The sequence below is a fragment of the Delphinus delphis genome, chromosome 7 (assembly GCF_949987515.2).
Source record: "Delphinus delphis chromosome 7, mDelDel1.2, whole genome shotgun sequence".
Lineage (NCBI taxonomy): Eukaryota > Metazoa > Chordata > Mammalia > Artiodactyla > Delphinidae > Delphinus > Delphinus delphis.
Window position 1 is genome coordinate 14,540,066 of NC_082689.1, and position 21,117 is coordinate 14,561,182.

At 41.1% G+C, this 21,117-nt stretch overlaps 1 protein-coding gene across 3 annotated transcripts in view; it reads left to right on the plus strand.

The window, feature by feature from the left end:
* The window catches only part of AP1S3 (adaptor related protein complex 1 subunit sigma 3), a 56,371-nt gene that overhangs the window by 25,345 nt on the left and 9,909 nt on the right, over positions 1–21,117 (plus strand). For 2 of the 3 annotated variants that reach the window (XM_060016035.1, XM_060016034.1), the window contains exons 2-3: positions 12,714–12,892; positions 14,762–14,870. In XM_060016035.1, the coding sequence (XP_059872018.1) occupies positions 12,714–12,892; positions 14,762–14,870 (288 nt within the window). Of the gene's footprint in view, positions 1–6,040; positions 6,131–12,713; positions 12,893–14,761; positions 14,871–21,117 lie in introns of those variants that run through there. The other variant, XM_060016036.1, reaches the window with a different exon arrangement.

Consider the following 21,117-nt stretch of genomic DNA (forward strand, 5'->3'; position numbering starts at 1 on the left):
GCTGGGAGCGGGGAGATCGTCTTAACTCTGCCACTTGCTAAGTACCCAACCGAGGGTCAAGTCACCAGCTCTCTGCCTTAAGATGAGGTTGACACCAAATCAGCTCTGCTGTCCTTTCTAATGTTATTAGCCTTTTGTGAGTCCAGGAATGAGTGGTTATTTCATTTCAAATACCTCACTAGGGTAGACACTGAATAAATATTTGCTAAGTTGAATGGAATCTGCTGACTTTATCTCTGGAATGTAGATGATTCTTTTAAAAAGCTTTTTCTGCATCTATCGAGATGATCTTTTTTTTTTTAAATAAATTTATTTATTTATTTTTGGCTGCGTTGGGTGTTGTTGCTGTGCGCAGGCTTTCTCTAGTTGCGGTGAGCGGGGGCTACTCTTCGTTGCGGTGCGTGGACTTCTCATTGCGGTCGCTTCTCTTGTTGCGGAGCACGGGCTCTAGGCGTGCGGGCTTCAGTAGTTGTGGCTCGCGGGCTCTAGAGCACAGGCTCAGTAGTTGTGGCGCACGGGCTTAGTTACTCCACAGCATGTGGGGTCTTCCCAGGCCAGGGCTCGAACCTGTGTCCCAGGCATTGGCAGGTGGATTCTTAACCACTGCGCCACCAGGGAAGTCCCGATGATTTAGTTTTATGATATTGAATTGTAATGACAGAAAACAATGGTGGTGATTTTGAGATTTAAAAAAAAAAAAAGACAAAATGAAAAGCCAGAGACAAGCTGTATATCAGGGCTGTTGTAACAAAGTACCACACACTGAGCGGCTTAAACAATAGAAATGTATAGTTTCACAGTTGTGGAGGCTGGAAGTCCAAAATCAAGGTTTCAGCAGGGCTGATTCCTTCTGAGGATTCTGAGAGACAGTCTGTTCCATGCTTCTCTTCTAGCTTCTGGTGCTTTGCTGCCAGTCTTTGGTGTTCCTTGACTTCTGCTGCATCACTTCGATCTGCTTTTATCTTCACGTGGTGTTCTTTCTGTGTGCATGTCTTGTCCAAATTTCCGTTTTTTATAATGACATGCGTCATATTGAATTAGGGGCCCACCCTATTGTAGTATGAGCTCATCTTAACTTATTACATCTGCAGTGACCAAGGTCACATTCTGAGGTGCTGGAGTTAGGACGCATGTCAACATATGAATCTTTGGGTGATGCAATTGAACCCCTAACAGGCTGCTTATTCTGTCCTTTTTGTATAGCTATCATCTCTCCATCCTTCTTTCTTACCTTCCTTCCTTTCTTCCAATAAACATTACTGTGCAATACAAGCAGATTGATAACAGACAATTTTAGAAACATCTTTAAAGCTTTACATAAATGGCCTCGAGCTAATTCTCAGCAGTTGACTTTTTAATTTGTGACTTACTCATGACTTTTTTTTCCATCTCATTTCCTTTTTTTTTTCTCTCTTGCTGCCCCTCTTACTGGACTCTTCCTAACTCTTGCTTCTTCACCCAATTCACCTACTTTTCCTTCTTCACTGAGCATTTCCCTTGTTATAAATAGATAGTTCTGCCACCAGATGGTGTGCAAGGACTGGGAAAGGATTGGAAACACGCTGGCCGATGTGGCAGCTTTTCAACATTTTATCTCAGGAAGAAAGTTGACATAATAAGCCCAAAATGAGATCCTGAGATCGTGTAGATTTTACTTCTCTCTCTACATTTTCTCTTCCTGTACTGTGCAAGCAGAACCCTGAGCTGGAAATCTTGAGGAAAAAAAAAAAAGTTAAAAATTTTGATGAATAAGAGTTAACAGGAGACCCTGATCTGAGAATAGTTTCAACAGTAATATTAGGCTGAGAGGTGGAAGCAAGCTTCTGGGGTCTGAGGGCCACTTCCTCAAACAGATAGATTCAGAAACCACAAAAAAATGGGGAAATGTGTTGAATGCAATAAAGCTGTAGAAAGGCATTCGTGAAATAAGGCGCTTCAGCTGTCATTTAATTCAGCAGTTTCAAATGAGGCCTGCCGCCCACATGCAGCTCACAGACCACAGCCACTCACAATGCGCCTTGTTTGCTTGCACAGGGTTTTGTTATCATTATTCCTATTGATTGCGAATATTAAAACAATCCCAGTATTTCACATAATCATCCAGGTTTCAGGCTTCTTCTGGGGAAAAAAAAAAAATCTGAAGGCCTGGCAATACTGGCTGAATGTTTTTCTTGGCAGTACCTTCCTATGGCTGAGTTGAGGCTGTCCCTTCCGTTGGAACTTGTGATTTACAGTTTGACTTTGTGTCTTCCACCCCCTTTGCATACGGAACCCTCACCCTCATTGAAAATGTTGCCTGCCGCTGCCAGCCTGTGAAAGGTATTTGAATACGTGACCCTGCTCTCCTGTTTCTTAGAGGAGGAGATGAGGCCCAGAGAGGGGAGTTGACAGCTGATTCAGTGCCACACCTGCCCTGGAATTCCCGCTGAGCCCTGTTGGCCCGTGAAAGAGAAACGGGTGGGGAAAGTGTGAGCGTGACCCACCACAGAAGTGTGATGCAGTTTAAACAAAGAGTCAGGAGGGAAGGTGAAAAACCTGAACACCTGTTGTTACTCAATATAGAAAAAGAAACTAGAGCCATACACAGACACACAAGTGAAAAGATGAGGAACCCCCAAGTAAACACCTTACAGGGAACTTGGAGAGAATTAACAAATACATGATCAGAATACCACTGGTCAGCCGTCCAAAGAAAGAAAGGAACCCTAAAGGGCTACCTGCACGTTTAGGCTATCTCTGGACTGAACTCCTTATTTAAGCATTGAGAAGGTGGTTGATGAGACAGAGTGACTGAGAAGGCAAGGTAGCAAATCAGCTAGAAACTGGATGGTTTATTATCCAAAGAAACAGCAGAATGCCTTTCTGGGTACCTATGAAATGGCTGTCACAGACACTTTCCATCAGAATGTGGGGACCAATTAGTGGAAGAGTGATGGGGTAGACATGGAGTGATTCCGAAGGTGGAAGCAGGGAATTTTTTGCTTGCCTCGGTGAAGATAAATGGGATTGTAAATGGGCTGGGCTGACTCCTGGATGAGTCATTAGCCATAGCAAGTATTTATTGAGAGCTCACTCTGTGCTAGGCTCCGCACTAAAAGGTAGACGTGTGATATCATCGTATCCTCTACATTACTGAGGTCATGACTGTTGTCATCCCTATTTTATAGATGATGAGACTGAGGACCAGAGAGGTCAGGTAACTTTTCCAAATCCACTTAGCTCACAAATGACAGAACCAGGATTCAAATGCAAACTCTCAAAAGCTGCCTATCACCAGAGTCTTCCCACGTAACAACCAACCTGCTCTACTGCCCCCCAGCCCTGGCCAAGGCCTGGCCTAGTGATAAATGCCCTTCATGTCCTGAATCCAATTTGGGTTGGCCTACTGGTAAATGCTCAGCATGTCCTGGATCAAATCTGAAACAGTGGTGGAGGTACACCATTTGGACTGGGTGGCATATAACGAGTTTGGAAAAACTAACATTTAAATTTCCAGGGAACTCCCTGGTGATCCAGTGGTTAGGATTCAGTGCTTTCACTGCCAGGGGCCTGGTTTCAATCCCTGGTTGGGGAACTAAGATCCTGTGAGCCGTGTGGTATGGCCAAAAAAAAAAAAAAATTTCCAACACGCAACTAGTTTGTTTCAAAGGGTCACTAAGTTAGAGGTCTAGCCAGTTGTCAATGAACCTTTGTCCTAAGAACACGAGTAAATGACTTCTGGGAAACTTTGTGGTCTGACATCATCTTCTTATTTCCATCTGGGGCATGCTGGTAACATCTATAATAAAGGTAGATCGCTAGAAGCTTAAGCAGATGACCTTTTTAGAGAGAAGGAAACTTGGCTGTGGAAGAGGGAACTGGAGCCCAATGCGAAGGTGAATACGTGAGGCTGGTGAAGAAGCAGCGGATATCCCTTCTTTCTACATTCTGGAAACCCCTCTGATTGGGGTTCCGACCAAAGGGAGACGCACGAGAGGCAGCAGCCTTGGAGGGTTGGTCTTGTCGCTTTCTGAGCAGGCTTAGAGGAAGGAAATCAGGCTCATTGTTAAAGGGATCATTCCTACATGCAAGTATAAACTGTGGGACCCCGAAGGAATGAGTGCCCAGACCAGTTGTGGGTAACATTTTTTACAACTGATCTAGCAGAGAGAAGAGGGCAGCTGGAGCTCTTGGTTTTTAAATGCTATTAAGCTCTTCTGGCCAGAGAACTGTTAAGCCGGACAGGATAAGCTGCCAGAAGATCTGGCAAATACAACAAGGGAGAGTTGAGTTTATTGCATCTGGAGAAAAGTAATCCCAGTTACAAGCATATGATCCCAATAAAACCCCAAACCACAGTGTTCTCTAACCCTTATAGAAAACCCAGTTCTCTACTCAGAACATTAATGCAGGGCTGGTTGCCGTTTCTCAAAATTCAACACTTCCACCAATATTTACTAAGTCCCTGTTATGAGCAAAAAGTGGAGTTAGACATGATCCAGGAAGAAACATGCAAAATGATAAGGGAATTGAGAAACCTATGGTATGAAAAGAAGTTTCAGAGGTGAACGTCTTAGCTGCACAGGTGATAGCTAAGGGGGATGTATAGTGAATTGTTAGTACGTGAAGGATAGGTACAGAATCTGCAAAAACTTTTTAATCCATCCTCTCTTTTTAAAAATTATATTAGGAACAGTAAAATTCTGGTCAAATGTTATGTGCTTGAAGTAAAATCAGGACATAAAATGTATTATTCCACCTGGAAGCTAGTAAACTAATGGCACTCTTATTCATGAACTGGTACAGGTTGAAAACTAAAACTGCCTCAGATAAAATCAAATGAGAGCTCAAAACTGATAGTTTAGAATAGTTAACGTATTTAAGGATTTTTCCCTCTAAATTTCAGAGTTTAATATTAGGAGGGAGAAGGGAAAATATCTCAGAATATGTTTTTTTTTAAATAAATTTATTTTTTATTTCTATTTATTTATTTTTGGCTGTATTGGGTCTTCCTTGCCGCCCGCGGGCTTTCTCTAGTTGCAGCGAGCAGGGACTACTCTTCGTTGCGGTGTGCAGGTTTCTCATTGCGGTGGCTTCTCTTGTTGCAGAGCACGGGCTCTAGGCACGCGGGCTTCAGTAGTGGCACACCAGCTTAGCTGCTCCGTGGCATGTGGGATCTTCCCTGACCAGGGATTGAACCCGTGTCCCCTGCACTGGCAGGCGGATTCTTAACCACTGCACCACCAGGGAATCCCCTCAGAATATGCTTTTAATGTCACTGTCAAATATAGGCATTCCACCATCCCTTATTTATTTATTTTTAATTCCTTAAAAAAATTTAAAATCCAAGTAATATAGGTACATAGTTAAAAAAAATCAAACAGACATATAATTCATAATGAAACACAGCAACTCTTTTCCTTTACCACGTTGTTCACTTTCAGTAATTGCAGTCTTTCTTCGGGTAGTTATGTCTATATTTCTAAATAATATGCTTATGCTGGCAAGTTTCTACTCCTAACTCTTTACATTGTCTCCTGCCTTCCTGTCATGGTAATTGGGCATTTACTTCCTTCTGCTCACACGCGTATTTCCTCACTTCTCTTTCTCCCAAAGTAGTTTTAAGGATGATGATTTCTTGCTTGTATCATTTCTTTTTCTGGAGTTTATAAATATTTTTTCCACTGGCCTGGTTTTCTATGTATCTATCCCTGTTTTTTCCCACCAGTGCACTAGCAGATCTTTCAGATGGCTATCAATATTTTTTTCCAACTGTAAAAAGAAATGAAATGATCAATAAATTCTATTTCTCCCTTCCCCTCCCCCTTCTCCAGCCTCCACCACTTCTGTCTGGAATGGTTGCTTTCTTGGTCTGATATGTGGCTGTCACTCTGGCCTTTCCTTTCAGCATCATTTTGCTCTGGGTTCCCTGTGCCCTAGGTAACCATATCTAACTCTTTTCTACTCTTTGCTCAGAGACGTCTTACAGCGGCTTCCTAAGAAAGATATACTGAGTGCAAATTTCTTTATCTTTCTCTCTTTATTTTTAGTCTTTGCAAGTATGAAAATTCAAAGGTCACTGTCACTTCCCCTCTTTCACTCGATTGATAATTTGGTTGGGTGTAGGCGTGTAGTCTTCCAACAAATGCAGGTGAGGAGTCCAATGCTCTTTTGTTTTGCTTTGTTTTTTTAAATTTTTATTTCTTTATTTATTTGGTTGTGCTGGGTCTTAGTTGCGGCAGGTGGGCTCCTTAGTTGTGGCACATGGGCTCCTCGTTGCGGCATGTGGGCTCCTTAGTTGTGGCATGCAAACCCTTAGTTCTTCCTCTCCGTTATCTCTGTTGTAACTCTCTGGATTTTGCACCTTCTGGGTTGACTCCTTGATAGTTTTATTTTTTCCTCTAATTTTCCATCTGTTTTTCTGTTTGTTCCAATCTCTTGGAGAATCCTCTGACTTTATTTTGGTTACCATACTTTTTAATTTGCAAGAGTTTTCTCTCTTTTTCCCCCAATAGAATGCTGTTTTTGTTTTATTGATATAGGAACTCCATCTTCTTTGAACTCTGAGCATATTCATGTTCGTGTGTATGTGTGTGTGTGTTAACAGTTTGTCCTGCTACATGCTTTCTTACTGTATCCAGTGCTTACTTTTTTTCTATTTGTTTTTTTCAGTCTCTTCCTTTGACATTCGAGACTATTCTCAAATGTCTGGTAATCCTTGGCCTCTGCTCATATTTAAAAGTGGGTTCTAAGATGCTAATAGGCAGTTCTGAGGGCATCGTCAGTGGCCTGGAAAGCTCCGTTGTTAGTACCTAGAGGTCTTTTCTCTGCCATTCAGTGTCTCCAGAGAGGAATCATTCCATTTCCGGATTAGGAGATGGGTTTTTTTATACAACAAATTTGGTGGTAGAGGTGCAGGAACATGTTTCTTTCTTAGTGAAGATACATAGATAGCTTTGCAGGCTCTGAATTACGTTTAAGATCCAGGAGGGTTGCAGGTGTCTCTAAATATTTCTTCTTACGGTAAGGTCTCTGAGAGCCTTAAGTAGAGAAGACATATGGCATTGCACGAATTTGAGCTTCTCAGGTTGAGTAAACCGTGCCTTGTTTGGATCATCATTGACAGCTGCTTGCTGTCCATTACTGACTGGGGGCCAGAGGAAGCCGAGCTAAGAGGTGCTTCAACTGCATGACCTCCACTACATTTCTGCGCCCTTGAGTAAAGCAGCTGGGAACTTACTGAGGAGTGTGTGTATGTGCATGTGTGCTATGTGTGTACACACGCGTCAGTGTTCTCACTTAGCTGTAATCCCCTGGAAATGCCACAGGTGGTCCATGCCAACCACTCTGTAGGTAGACCTTTAGCCAGTGTCCCTGTTTTTAGAACTTTGTGGAGCCATGGTACCCACAAGTGCTGCCCTCAGGCTTTCTCTGGGAGCGTGGCTGGTTTGTCTTTGTAATCTGCCTCTTAAGCTACGATTTTCCTTATTTTGCTAAGTTAGTTATCACTCTTCTGTCTCCTTCCATCTTCCAAAGATTTGTTGAAATCTCTTGGCTGCTATCACAACCCCTGTCATTCTCCTAGTCTTTGAGGGTTAATGCATTTAAGAAAATTCTACTATTGTCATTTTAGTGGCATTTTGGGAGGTAGAGGAGATAAAGCCCTGTGGTTTAATTCAATATGTTTACTTTGGGTTTTTTTTTTTTTTTTTTTGTATTCTTTATCACGATTAAAAGCGCTTCAAGGTAAAGAACCAAGTTTTACGTAGTAGGTTCATAGTGCACAGAGTAGGCACTCAGTAAATAGGCGTTGCGTGAATAAATGATCTGTGCTCTAAGGTCTCTAAAATACAATTAATTCAGCTGCCAATGTGATTATTTCCTCTGCTATTGTCTCAGGTTAACCTTGAATGAGGGAGGGGAGAGCTCGGTGAAATCAGATGCCTACCTAAGGCCAGAGCATTTGGGCCAAATGTAAGAAGTCAGGCTTGCCCATCACACTTCGTTGGATGTTATGGTTGTTTCTGGAGTTGGCATTTCCCAGAAGAGGATTACCAATCAGCCTCTCCATTATTCCTTTCTTGCCAGCACTATTATTGAAACAAAATGGCTGGGTGTTCTGAAGTCAGTTGAAGTTTGTTTATGACATCAACTTGAGTTGAAGTTGACTCTTTGTAAATATTGGGAAAAAAATCCAAACCCTCCCAATTGCCTGTTTCTCATACTCTCAAGCTAATGCTAATCAAAAATGGTATTTGATTAACCTCTTGAAACATATTATCCAAATATGCCTTGAATGACTAAACTGATAAATTGGATACAATTAATTGCTCGAGGTGATGAACTCCTGTGAATCACTACAATTCATTCCGCCAGTTTTCTCATGCTACACTGTTAACTCTGGAGAGGCAACAGACACCAGACACACAGGAGCGAGCTACACTTCCCCCTCAGAGCAGAACTTGAGAGAATGAAGTCTGTCAACACTGTCTTATGCAATGCAATTACTGGATAAACTTGAACCTGTTTGTTACTTCTTTTGAATTTGAAACACATTTTTGTATTTTAAATCGCTTCATGGATGTGTGTATTATGTTCCTGATCATCTTTTCTCTTTGAATTTAGAATGAAAAAGGGTTATTTGTTTATTTTCTACCTTGTTGAGCCGTTTAAGAAGGCAGGCACTTGATCTTGAGGGAAAGTTGCAGTAGAAGGAATAGAAAGTAATCCATAATTAAACTCAGCAATAGTTCCAGCCACTCACTGGAGCTCCTTGATCTGAGCTCCATAAATTAAAAGTGACATTTATCTATGAAGTAATCCTGGAGGGATTGTAACAATGATGGTTTTGAAATCTGATAATAGAACCAATAAGAAGACAGGAAACCAGGGTAATTTCTTCTGGAAGGAAAGGACTCCAGGTACACTTTAAAGTCTGTCTTCAAGTATTTGAAGAGTTTCTTATTATTTCGAGGGTAGTGATATATTGTCTTTTAATCTGCTCTGTGGATAAAATCAGGGAAAATCGGTTTAAATTGTAACAGAAAAGATTTAGGTTAGATGTGAAGAAGAAAATTTTCTGACAGGAAGTGCAAAGTAAACACCAAGAAAATGTGTGGATTTCATTTCTCTAGCAAAGGTCTGACCAGTCACTAGAAATGGGATCGAATAGTCTTAGCCACTGGTGATAATCCAAAGCTGAACCTTGTTCTCAAGATCCTGAGGTTTTATTATTATTATTCTATTCCCATTCAATTGTGTACTTTGAGAATGTCACTTTTTTTTTTAAACATCTTTATTGGGGTATAATTGCTTTACAATGGTGTGTTAGTTTCCGCTTTATAACAAAGTGAATCAGTTATACATATACATATGTTCCCATATCTCTTCTCTCTTGCGTCTCCCTCCCTCCCACCCTCCCTATCCCACCCCTCCAGGTGATCACAGCACCGAGCTGATCTCCCTGTGCTATGTGGCTGCTTCCCACTAGCTATCTACCTTACGTTTGTTAGTGTATATATGTCCATGCCTCTCTCTCGCCCTGTCACAGCTCACCCTTCCCCCTCCCCATATCCTCAAGTCCATAGAATGTCACTTTTATGATGATCTCTTCTTGGAAGCAAAAAATACCTTTCTCAATATGATTCTTAGAAAGCGGTAGCTGTGTTTCATTATTGAATTCTCTATACCTGTGCTGATAGTGAAATGTGTATTTAAGAAAATGCTCTGTTCTAAGCAGATGCTTACAATTCTGGACTGAGGGTGATTTTTCTTAAAGCTGCTAGTTGAGCAGGGCTTTTTAACTTGCTTTCTTTTCACTTGCCATGTCTTGGTTTTCAAGTCCTTATTAACAGATGTTTCCTTTCTAAGAAAGAATGTAGTTTATTAAGAAGACCTCAAATTCTATAGGTTGGGGTAGGGGATGCTCTGAGGAAAGAGCCTGGTTTCTGTTGGTCTTTGGATGAGTTTGTATGATTTGTGCTGTGACATTCAGAGCCAACTCTCTTTAATAAAAAGAGTTGAATATTTTATTTGTAGAAAGTTTTAAAATTGTAATTATTTTGGCTCCTAGTATATATTGTTCTCTCCGTGATACAATTAACCTCAATAATGAATTTTATTTTTTTTAAACAAAACAAACACGTGACAGAATAAATTATGATTCTAAACTTGATCTTCTCATACTGTGGATTGAGAAAACTTAATCTCATAAAATAAAGATCAGACCATCTGACAATTTCTGAAAAACAAATCTTCCGTACCTCCCAGGCTCCACAGTAAATTTCTACAGCGTCTTCTATTCATGTAAAGCTTTCAAAATTCATTGAAATAGGAATGTGCATTTCAAATACACACTTTGAAACTTAATTGAAAATAAAATCAGGTTCCTTCCTAATGTGGTCAACACACTGTTTAAATTGTAAACATTTATTATGATGCCAAACTGTATCTTGAGATGGTTGACTCTAAAACTCTCAGCCAGGTATCCCACAAGGTGGAGTAAAGAGCTTACATTTGAGACTTAGTTTGAACTTTGAGAAAGGTGCCAAGGATGCCCAGTGGGACAAGGACAGTCTCTTTAATAAATGGTGTTGGGAAAACTAACATCCACACACAGAAGAATGAAATTGGGCCATTATCTCACTTCACATACAAAAATCAACTTAGAATGATTAAAGACGTAAATGTAAGGCCTGAAACGGTAAAACTATTAGAAGAAAACCTACGGAAAACACTTCTTGACATTGATATTGACATTGACGTTGATCTGGGCAATGATATTTTGGATACGACTCTAGAAGCACAAGCAACAAAAGCAAAAATAGACAAATGGGATTGCATCAAACTAAAAAGCCTCTGCACAGCAAAGGAGACAACAAAGTAAAGAGACAACTTATGGAATAGAAGAAAATTTTTGCAAACCATACATCTGTTAAGGGGTTAATACCCAAAATGTATAAGGAATTCAAACAAGTCAATAGCAAGAAAACAAATTATCCAATTTAAAAAAAAATGGGCAAAAGACCTGGATAGACATATCTCCAAAGAAGACATACCAATGACCAACAGGTATATGAAAATATGCTCAATATCACTAATCATCAGGGAAATGCCAATCAAAACCACAATGAAACATCATCTTATACCTGTTAGAATGGCTATTATCAAAAAGATAGGAGATAAGTGTTGGTGAAGGTGTGAAGAAAAGGGAACCCTTGCACACTGTTTGTGGGAATGTAAATTGGGACAGCCATTATGGAAAATAGTATGGAGGTCCCTCAAACAATTAAAAAATAGCAAAACCGGGCTTCCCTGGTGGCGCAGTGGTTGAGAGTCCGCCTGCCGATGCAGGGGACACGGGTTCGTGCCCTGGTCCGGGAAGATCCCACATGCCGCGGAGCGGCTGGGCCCGTGAGCCATGGCCGCTGAGCCTGCGCGTCCGGAGGCTGTGCTCCGCAACAGGAGAGGCCACAACAGTGAGAGGTCCACATACCGCAAAAAAAAAAAAAAAAAGCAATACCATATGATAGTACTTTTGGGTATATTTCCAAGGGAAATCTTACTTCTGGGTATAGTTCCAAAGGAAATGAAATCAGTTTCTCAAAGAGATATCTGCGCTCCCATGTTCATTGCGGTGTTATTCACAATAGCTAAGACATGTAATCAACCTGAGTGTCCATTGACAGATGAATGGATAAAGAAAGTATGCTGTGTGTATGTGTATACATTCGTACGTACACATACAATGGAATATTATTCAGCCTTAGAAAGAAGGAAATCCTGTAATTTGTAACAATGTGGATGAACCTAGAAGACATCATGCTAAATGAAATAAGACAGGCACAGAAAGACAGATACTACATGATCTTACTTACATGTGGAATCTAAAAGCATCAAACTCACAGAAGCAGAGAGTAGAACCGTGGTTACAAGGGATGGGGAGGTGGGAGAAATGGGGAGATGTTGGTCAATGGGAACAAAGTTGCAGTTATGTAAGATGACTAAATCTAGAGATCTGGTGTACAGCATGCTGACTATAGTTGATGATACTATATTGAATGCAGGAAATTTGCTAAGAGTATATTTCAGGTGCTGTCATCATACACAAAAACTGAGAACTGTGTGAGGAGATAATATGTTAATTAGCTTGACTATAGTAATCACTTCACCATGTATGTGTATACCAAGTCATCATGTTGTACATCTGAAATATATATATAATTTTTATTAAAAAATTAGAATATGGTCCCCTTCTAGTTTTCTCACTTTTCCCCCTTGCTTCATCCTTATTTCCTTCCCTTACTTCTCTTCTTTATGTCTATATTATCATTTGGTTTCTATACTTGTGATATGAAGCAAGAGTATAATTTTTAAAGTAAACCTTTCTACTGTTTTTAACTTTTTTTTGGCTTGTGAAGGAAGAATTTAATATTTTCTCAAAAGAGTTCTATTCTGCCTTGATATATTTTTTCTCACTATGAGTTTGTGACTCGTAAAAGAAAACTTATCTCTCTCCTATAGTATAAATAAGCTATGTTTGTGGTGTGTACATTTCTTTGTTCTTTTGGGGTTAAATGTAATTGTCAGAGGGGATAGTTTTCATGCTGGTAATTATTTTTTTCCTCGGTTCAGAATAATCCTTTGTAAACCCTGCTGCTGTATTTTAATATCTATGGTAGAATGATTTGGCTGACCAAATTCTGTTTTTTTTCCTCTCCCTTTATTTGTTCTAGATTCATTTCATATTGCTCTTCAGTCGACAAGGGAAATTACGGCTGCAGAAATGGTACACTACTCTCCCTGACAAGGAAAGGAAAAAGATCACCCGGGAAATTGTTCAGATTATTCTCTCTCGTGGTCAGAGGACAAGCAGTTTTGTTGACTGGAAGGAGCTAAAACTTGTTTATAAAAGGTGTGAGTAACTTCATGAGAACTGAATTTCTTATTACTCTTTGGTTTGTTGAGTCCCGAGCATTTTAGATTGCAACACCAATTCTATCATTTACTGAAATCTTTGAAGGCTGGAGGCCAAACGTTTGTACCAGTAGACTAAATAGAAGAGAACTCTCATTTATTGAAAGGCTTTCCATATGCCAGGACGGATTCTAGATACTTAATTTATGTGTTGATAATGTACACATGCATTCAGGAAATTATGAGCATCTGTTATATTTCCAGCACTGTTCTAATGACTGTGCGTACGGTAGCAAACAAGACACAGAACATTCCTGCTCTCTTGGAACTTATTCGTCTGTTAAGCAAACAAAACAGTTTCAGTTAGTAACAAATGCTATAGAAAAAAGGTTAACATGATAGAGAGATGGGCAGCTCTTTATTATTCACGTTTGCAGATGAGGAAACTGAAGCTGCAGAGAGTTTAAGTAATTAGTCCCCAGTCACAGTAATTGAGTGGTAATCAGCAGAGCCAGGATTCAAATCCAGATTTTTCTGACTTTAAAGACTGTATATCCTCTCTTTACTGTACCTACTTGCCATGGCAAGACCATACTAGAAAGGGACCTCAATTTCTAGGTGAGGAAACTAACGCCCTGAGAGGTAAAGTCATTTTGCTCATAAAGACCCAGATAACTGATGCCTAAACCAGGACCAGAACACAGCCGATCTGGCCCTGCATCCAACATCATACTGCAACTTTCAGAGGGAAAACACACATTACAAAGGCTCTCACAAGGTGTGTTTATAAAACTGGAAGGGGAAAGACAGAGGTAACATCAAAGGCTGTATTCAATGGAGTAAATTACCAGGAAGTGCCTGGACCAAGCTTCTCTTGCTGGGCCCAAGGTCAAAACTTTTCGTACTAGCATCGTGGGAGACGTCAGCAAAGGCCCTTATAGTAATAAGCATCCCAGGGATAGAAAGACAGAGTCCCAGGAAATCCTTGCCGACAAAAGGCTTGTCCCTACTCTCTGCCTGGTTTCTACAACTTGGGGTTCAATTGTGATTTAAACCATTACCTGAAGAATAGGCTTCAGCAGTTCTCTCAACAGCTATCTATGACTACTGGGTAAGCAACGCAGACTCAGTACCTGCCTTTGGGAAGCCATTGATTTAGTGGGGGAGAGACAGGCCATGAAATACGGAATGAAGAGCTCTGGATGCTCTGTGAGGGAGGCACAGGAATGCATAGCAGGGGCCTCCAGTGCAGTCAGAGAGGACAGAGATTTCCTGGAGGAAAGGACATCCAAGCTCCGAGCTACAGGAGAAGGAGGAGTGAGCCACATGTATGGGGTGAGGAGGGTATTAGGCAGAAGAAACACACATGATGGGGGGAGGACTTGATAAGCTGAGGATGGGAGGCACACTACAGTACAGTATGAAGTAAGACACACTATAGTACGATACAGTATGAAGAGACACACTACAGTATGAAGTAAGAGGGTGGGCACGTGGGCCCCTGGGCCCCTTGGTCAGGGCTCTGGAGTTTAGAAAGGACAATTCACAATCCAGGGAGGGGCATGAACAGGCACCCTGATTACCATGGGTCAAAGGACTCTGTGTCCCCTGATCACAGCTCCTTAAGGTAAAGTTTTGAGGACCTTTCACATAATTAACAGAAATAACCCAATCCCCACCATCTTTTTTATATATTCTATTTTACATTTTGGGAGGCTATTGGGTATGATGAATAATGATTTCCCTCTTGGATGTGGACAGGAGGAATCCCTGGAGAGGAAGCGGTAACTGCATATTCATGGAAAAAACCATCTTCAGGTTGTGTAATGTGTCATTATATTTTATGTTATCTTCTTTTCTTTTCAAGGTATGCTAGTTTATATTTTTGCTGTGCAGTAGAAAATCAGGACAATGAGCTCTTGACACTAGAGACTGTGCATCGTTATGTGGAGTTGCTGGACAAATACTTTGGAAATGTAAGTGGTGTCCTGGTCTGTAGAATGAGTCAGTCTCCACCCCAGCTCCGACTTCAGTTCTGTCTGTTTTCACATTCCTTTTCTCTCTCAAGTCTAAAATATGAACTGCATTTGCGCCGAGAATCAGAATGCAACGCTTTCCCCCTTTCCTGTAATTCTTAGTAAATGGAAGATCCAGAGCTTTCCAGAGGCAGGTGGTGTGTGTATGTCCAGACCACAGCCACACTAGACGCTAGAATTTAATTGTGAAGGCTTCCTTGATATTTTGTCCTTTACTCCTCACTGACTGTCTTCTCTTTTCTGTTGTGCCTTTCTATCCTCTCTCTGGTTTCTTTTACTAAGCTCCAAGTGTTCTTTAATATTATTTATACATAAGAAAAACAAACACCACCAGACAAACAAAACCAAAATCCTTTTCCTTCACATTGCTATTCAATCTCCATGCATTTACTGCCAAGCAGTACACTCTACGAGGTGCCCTGATCCCCAGAACACATTCACTCTGCGGCAGCTTAGGGCTTGGCTTCACCTTTACTCCTCCAAGGAAATCATAATGGTCAACACCAGTGATGCTGCTTTAATCTTCACCTGCCTAACCTCTCTGCAGCACTGGACCCTTGCTCAGTGCAATGCTTTCTTTAAATCCTCTCCTCTTTATTTTGCCCTGACACTGAGTTCTGCAAATTCTCATCCTGTTTGTTTTTTTGTTTTTTGTTTTGTGGTACGCGGGCCTCTTACTACTGCGGCCTCTCCCGCTGTGGAGCACAGGCTCCGGACGCGCAGGCTCAGCGGCCATGGCTCACGGGCCCAGCCTCTCCACGGCACGTGGGATCTTCCCGGACTGGGGCACGAACCCGTGTGCCCTGCCTCGGCAGACAGACTCCCAACCACTGGCCCACCAGGGAAGCCCCATCCTGTGTTTTTGAAGGCCCCAACTTGGTCTCTTCCCCAGCTCCCTCCCTCCCCCTGCCCCCTAAATGCCCTCCTGCTCCTTCTTTCTTCTCTCCTGTGTGTCTACTAGACTCTGTCTCCTGGAAATCCATCACCAGATGACTCTTCTTCACTTTGCTGATGATGCTGTTCACTGGGCTTCTCACGCTCACCTCAGTCTTAACGTGACACGAGCTGAAAATTAGCTCCTGAAAACCTGTTCAGTCTTGTGCTTGAAATTATGACGTCCTAGGATCTCTCAACGCAGAAGGACAGTGTTCCTTACATATTTCTCCACCCTTTACTTAAGTCTGCCTCTGTCTATTCAAATTGGACGAAAATTCATCTCCTTTCACTCTCACTAGTATAGTTTTACTTGGGATTACAGTTTTGCTTTTCCTTTAAACCTCATCTCTCCCCCTTTCTGCCTCTGGGCTCATCTCTGCTTGCCTTTCCTGGCCTGTTTGTTAGCATTGTCCTTCCAATGCACAGATCTCTGGTGACATTCGGTCACTCTCCTCCATCTTTAATGAATACAATTCAAATTTCTTAGCTTGGCATTTACTCATTGTAAACATTGGTCCCAGACCGCTGCTCCAAGCCTTCTCACTTCTCTGTCTTTTTATCCCTGACATATCCAGTGCTCCAGCAACATGGAGCAGCCTTGTATTATCCTCAATTTGTACAGGATTTGCCTGACCACCAAATTGCGAGTATCTCGAGATCATGACCTGGGACTTATTTGTTCGTTTTTTCAGCCCTTGGAACCAGCTCTGGGCCAGATTTTAGAGAATGTTCCAGAAATATTTTATCTAGTTCACCGTCTCAAGAAATGATTCAGTGGATTAGGAAAATGTTTTCTTCTCAGTAATACTCTCTTCCCTATTTCCTGGCTCACTGACGATTTTTTTTTTTTTTTGTGATACGCGGGGCTCTCACTGTTGTGGCTTCTCCCATTGCGGAGCACAGGCTCCGGACGCGCAGGCTCAGTGGCCATGGCTCACGGGCCCAGCCACTCCGCGGCATGTGGGATCTTCCTGGACCAGGGCACGAACCCGTGTCCCCTGCATCGGCAGGTGGACTCTCAATCACTGAACCACCAGGGAAGCCCTCTGAAGTTTTTTATTAAATGCCGTTAAGAGAATTTGCTTTCCGAAGAGTTTTCTGTACTGTATTCTATATAATGGAATGAACAGCAGTTGAAGTATTGGTTAAGGTTTTGTCAGGTTTGTTGCAACAGTTTTTACAAGGATGAGTACCTGAAAGGTTTCTGAAATAATTTTCCATCCCTCTCTTTGATTCTTCTTCTTTTTTTTTTTTTGTCTTTGTAAGTTATAAGACCTAAATATTGCTTCAGAGATTTCAGTTTGTTGGTCAGCGTATAGAAATAATAAGACAGGGCTTCCCTGGTGGTGCAGTGGTTGAGAGTCCGCCTGCGGATGCAGGGGACATGGGTTCGTGCCCCGGTCCGGGAGGATCCCACATGCCGCAGAGCGGCTGGGCCCGTGAGCCATGGCCGCTGAGCCTGCACGTCCGGAGCCTGTGCTCCGCAACGGGAGAGGCCACAGCAGTGAGAGGCCCGCGTACTGCCAAAAAAAAAAAAAAAAAAAAGACCATTTTTCTTTTGCTCTCTCCTGGTTCACCAAGTTTATTTTCATTTTTTTAAAGAGAGATTTGCAAATATATAGTGGCAAGTTTTCAAACCTGAGATTATTTAATTTTATGCTTTCAATTTTTCAGAGGAATTCTGACATTGCAGTACTTTCTTTTGAAATAAACCGCAGACTTGGCCTTTAGCAAAGCCCTGAAAGAGTTCTCCTGAGGCCCAGAGATTCCCATAGCCTGCCTTTCCCCCCTCATTTCCGCACTCTGGTTTGACCTGTTGTGTTTTCTTAGATTTATCCAACTGTGATCATGTGAATTGGGATTGAATTTTGTCTCAATCTTATCTGACCAAATATCAGATATTTCAGAACACATTGCTTTCTCAAGAGAATCTGAATCAACTTCCCTAATTCTAAGCCCGGTTAAAGTGTCAGCAGAATCAGGATGCATTCCTATTTCTCTAATATTCTTAATTTTTCATCCTGTTTTGGCATACCTTTAGAAGCTCTGTCTTTGTCATGGACCAAAATTTAATTCACTAAAAAAGTTCAGTGAATCTTTCATTAAGCTAAGAGCAGCTAAGAGCAGTTCAAGCCTCTGTGCCCAGTACATGTTCAATTCTTATTAATTAACTGTGATGAGTAAGCCCAGCAATACTGATTCTTATGACATTCTTATGACAATTCTTATTGTCTCAGGAATGATATCTTTCTCTTTGGTTTTCTTTTCCTCTTGTGTTAATCCTGAAGGTTTCCTTGAATTTTGCCCTTATGCTATCCCAGGAAAAAACTCTGTACTGAGTTTCTCGTAAGACTAGAAAATATTACCTTCCTATGACAGATAAATCAAAACCTCTGGCTACTAATTTATTTATTTATTTATTTTTAGCACTTTTCAATTCCCAGGAGATTTACAAGGATTAACTAGTTAATCTTTCGGTCTTCAGTAAGCAGCATGAAGCCCAGTTTATAAGAGGCTGAGAGGCAATGCCTCAGAGTCTCAGAGTAGATAAGGGTCAGTTTGAGGACTTCGACACCTGCCATATTTTCCCATTACAGGCTGTTATGTGAGGTTTTACTGATGCACCCGGACGGTGCAGAGGTTGCTGTGCTGGAGAGGTTCTGTCTTTTTTTTTGTTTGTTTTTTTGCAGTATGCGGGCCTCTCACTGCTGTGGCCTCTCCCATTGCGGAGCACAGGCTCCAGACGCGCAGGCTCAGCGGCCATGGCTCACGGGGCCCAGCTGCTCTGCGGCATGTGGGCTCCTGGACCGGGGCACGAACCCGTGTCCCCTGCATTGGCAGGCAGACTGTCAGCCACTGCACCACCAAGGAAGCCTGAGAGGTTCTGTCTTGATTCAGGGAGTTTTCTTGTTGTCAGGGGAGGGGTGCTCTATGTCCTGCTGGATCCTGGTGTCAGCTGGCTTTCTCAACAAACCCATGATTGGACTCATCATAGATCTCTATTTCACAGATAAGAAAAATGATATTCAAAAAGTTGAATAGAAATATTTACTCTTCTAATGTCATGGGGGCTATTATGAGGATCAAAGACAGTATAATTAACAATACTTATAAACTGTCAATCGCTATGTAACTGTACTTTGCATTATTATTTTATACATCCTTTTATGCATTTGCTGTACATAACTTGAACTTTTTGTACTTACTTTAGAACAGAATTCAGTAAGGGAAGGTCCTTCTTAAATTCTATCCAAAAAGATTTAGTTATTTAAATGCCAGAAATAATCTCACTACACCATGTATTATGCTATAACAGAAGTCCCTCAAGCCAAATTATAGTAAAATTGTAGTAAACACAAGGCTAGGAGATCAAAGGTAACATTAAATTACCACTGTTTTTTTCCTTTTATAAGCTTTCTTCCAGAATAGAGAGACATGAGAAAATGAGAAAAAATAAGGAAAGAGGCTCATGTGTTTATTAACACAGAAGCCATGTGCTTTTGCGTAATTAGATGGAGTGCAGTCATCTGAGCATCAAGGGTACATTTCTGATATACTGGGGCAGCGCCCTGAAGGTAGAATTAGAAGTAGTATTTGAGTAATTAGACAGTAGCTGAAGAAATCTACATTATGTCTCAGGTTCTGAGGTGTTTTCTCTTCTTACTCTCAGGTACAATAACCCCTCGGGGTTAGACTCAATAGCAAATAGAATAGTCTTTTGAAGTTGCTGTATATGAATGACTTGCTTGTTTGTAACATTCTCTATTCGGCCAGTAGAACTTGTGTAGCCATTTCCCTTATGATCTGGAGATAGTAACTGTATAATCAAGGGGTGTGTGTGTGTGTGTGTGTGTGTGTGTGTGTGTATCTGGCTTTGCATATTACCTAACCTTATCCCTACCCCTTGAAACTAGGTGCAGTAAATTAATTGCCCCGTGGCCATTGGCGAGCCCTACAGCTTTGGGGATGGCTTGCTGGTAGGAGAGTGGAGAGTGGGGTATGAGAAGTTCCCAGAGAACTTGTATTAGTATCTGTCAAGTTCACTTTGCAGGATTCTGGTTGCTCATTTCTTCTCATGAGGTTCCTGTCTGTCCTGGATTCCTGGTCTACACCTGCCTTGAACTCTGGGGTTCCCCAGCTCTTGCTACTATAAATCCTGACTTCCCACCTCTTCTGATCTCTGGTAACTGCTTACTTCTTGTACCTTCTTTAATGTGCATGAATGTCTAATCTACTGTGCTTTCTTTCTGTTTATCTATATTGTTTAAAATTGCAAAATAATACATATTTTTACATATCCTTCTAGACATATACAGTTTTTTAAATAAAAAAATGGTATTGTATTATACATATTATTCTGCAACTTTCTTTTGTTCCCCTTACCAGTCTATCTTAGAGCTATTTCCATGTCTATCCATGGAAATCTACTTCATTCTTTCCAACTTTATGCATAGAATTCCCATGGTATATAATACGATACACAATAGGGGTAGACCATACTTTATTTAAGCAATTCCATTATGGCTGGATTTTTGAGTTGTTTCCAATTTTTATTATAAATGATGCTGCCATCATCCTTGTTATTAATATATATTATTATGCCCTGGTTTGGGTATAACATAGGAATAAATTCCTTGCGGAATTATTGGCTCAAAGGATTTGTACATTTAAAACTGATGGACACTACAGTTTGAGCCTTCAAAATGCTTGTAAAATTTACAAATTCCACCAACAGTGAGTGTGAGTACCTATTTACCCATACGCTTAACCAGGAATGGATATTATCTCTTCTTAATAGTCAGATGGTCATTAATTCAATTTGCATTTTTCTGATTACTAGTGAGGCTGTATATATTATTAGGTGTGCATTGGCCTTTTCCATTTCTTGCCTTGTCTATTAATTGCTTCTTGACAGCCTTTCTTTGATTTTTTATGTTGTGGTGTTTGTCTCAGGGATTCGTGAGAAGCCTTTCTATATCACGGATACTATGCTTTCCTTTCTGTTATATATGTTGCAAATATTATTCCCAATCCATTGTTGTACTTTTAACCTGTACTCTGATCTCTCCCTTTTTGCCGGGGAAGCTCACTTCTAGTCTCATTCAAATTTCTGGAGTGAGTGTTCTAGAAATAAAAGGGTTTATAAGCTGAGAATATTTCCTTTTATGATGCCATCCTTTTTCTGATGGTTGTTCTCCAGAGGGAACCCTAAAGTTCTGGGGAAGTCCTGGATTATAGTATCATGTCCCAG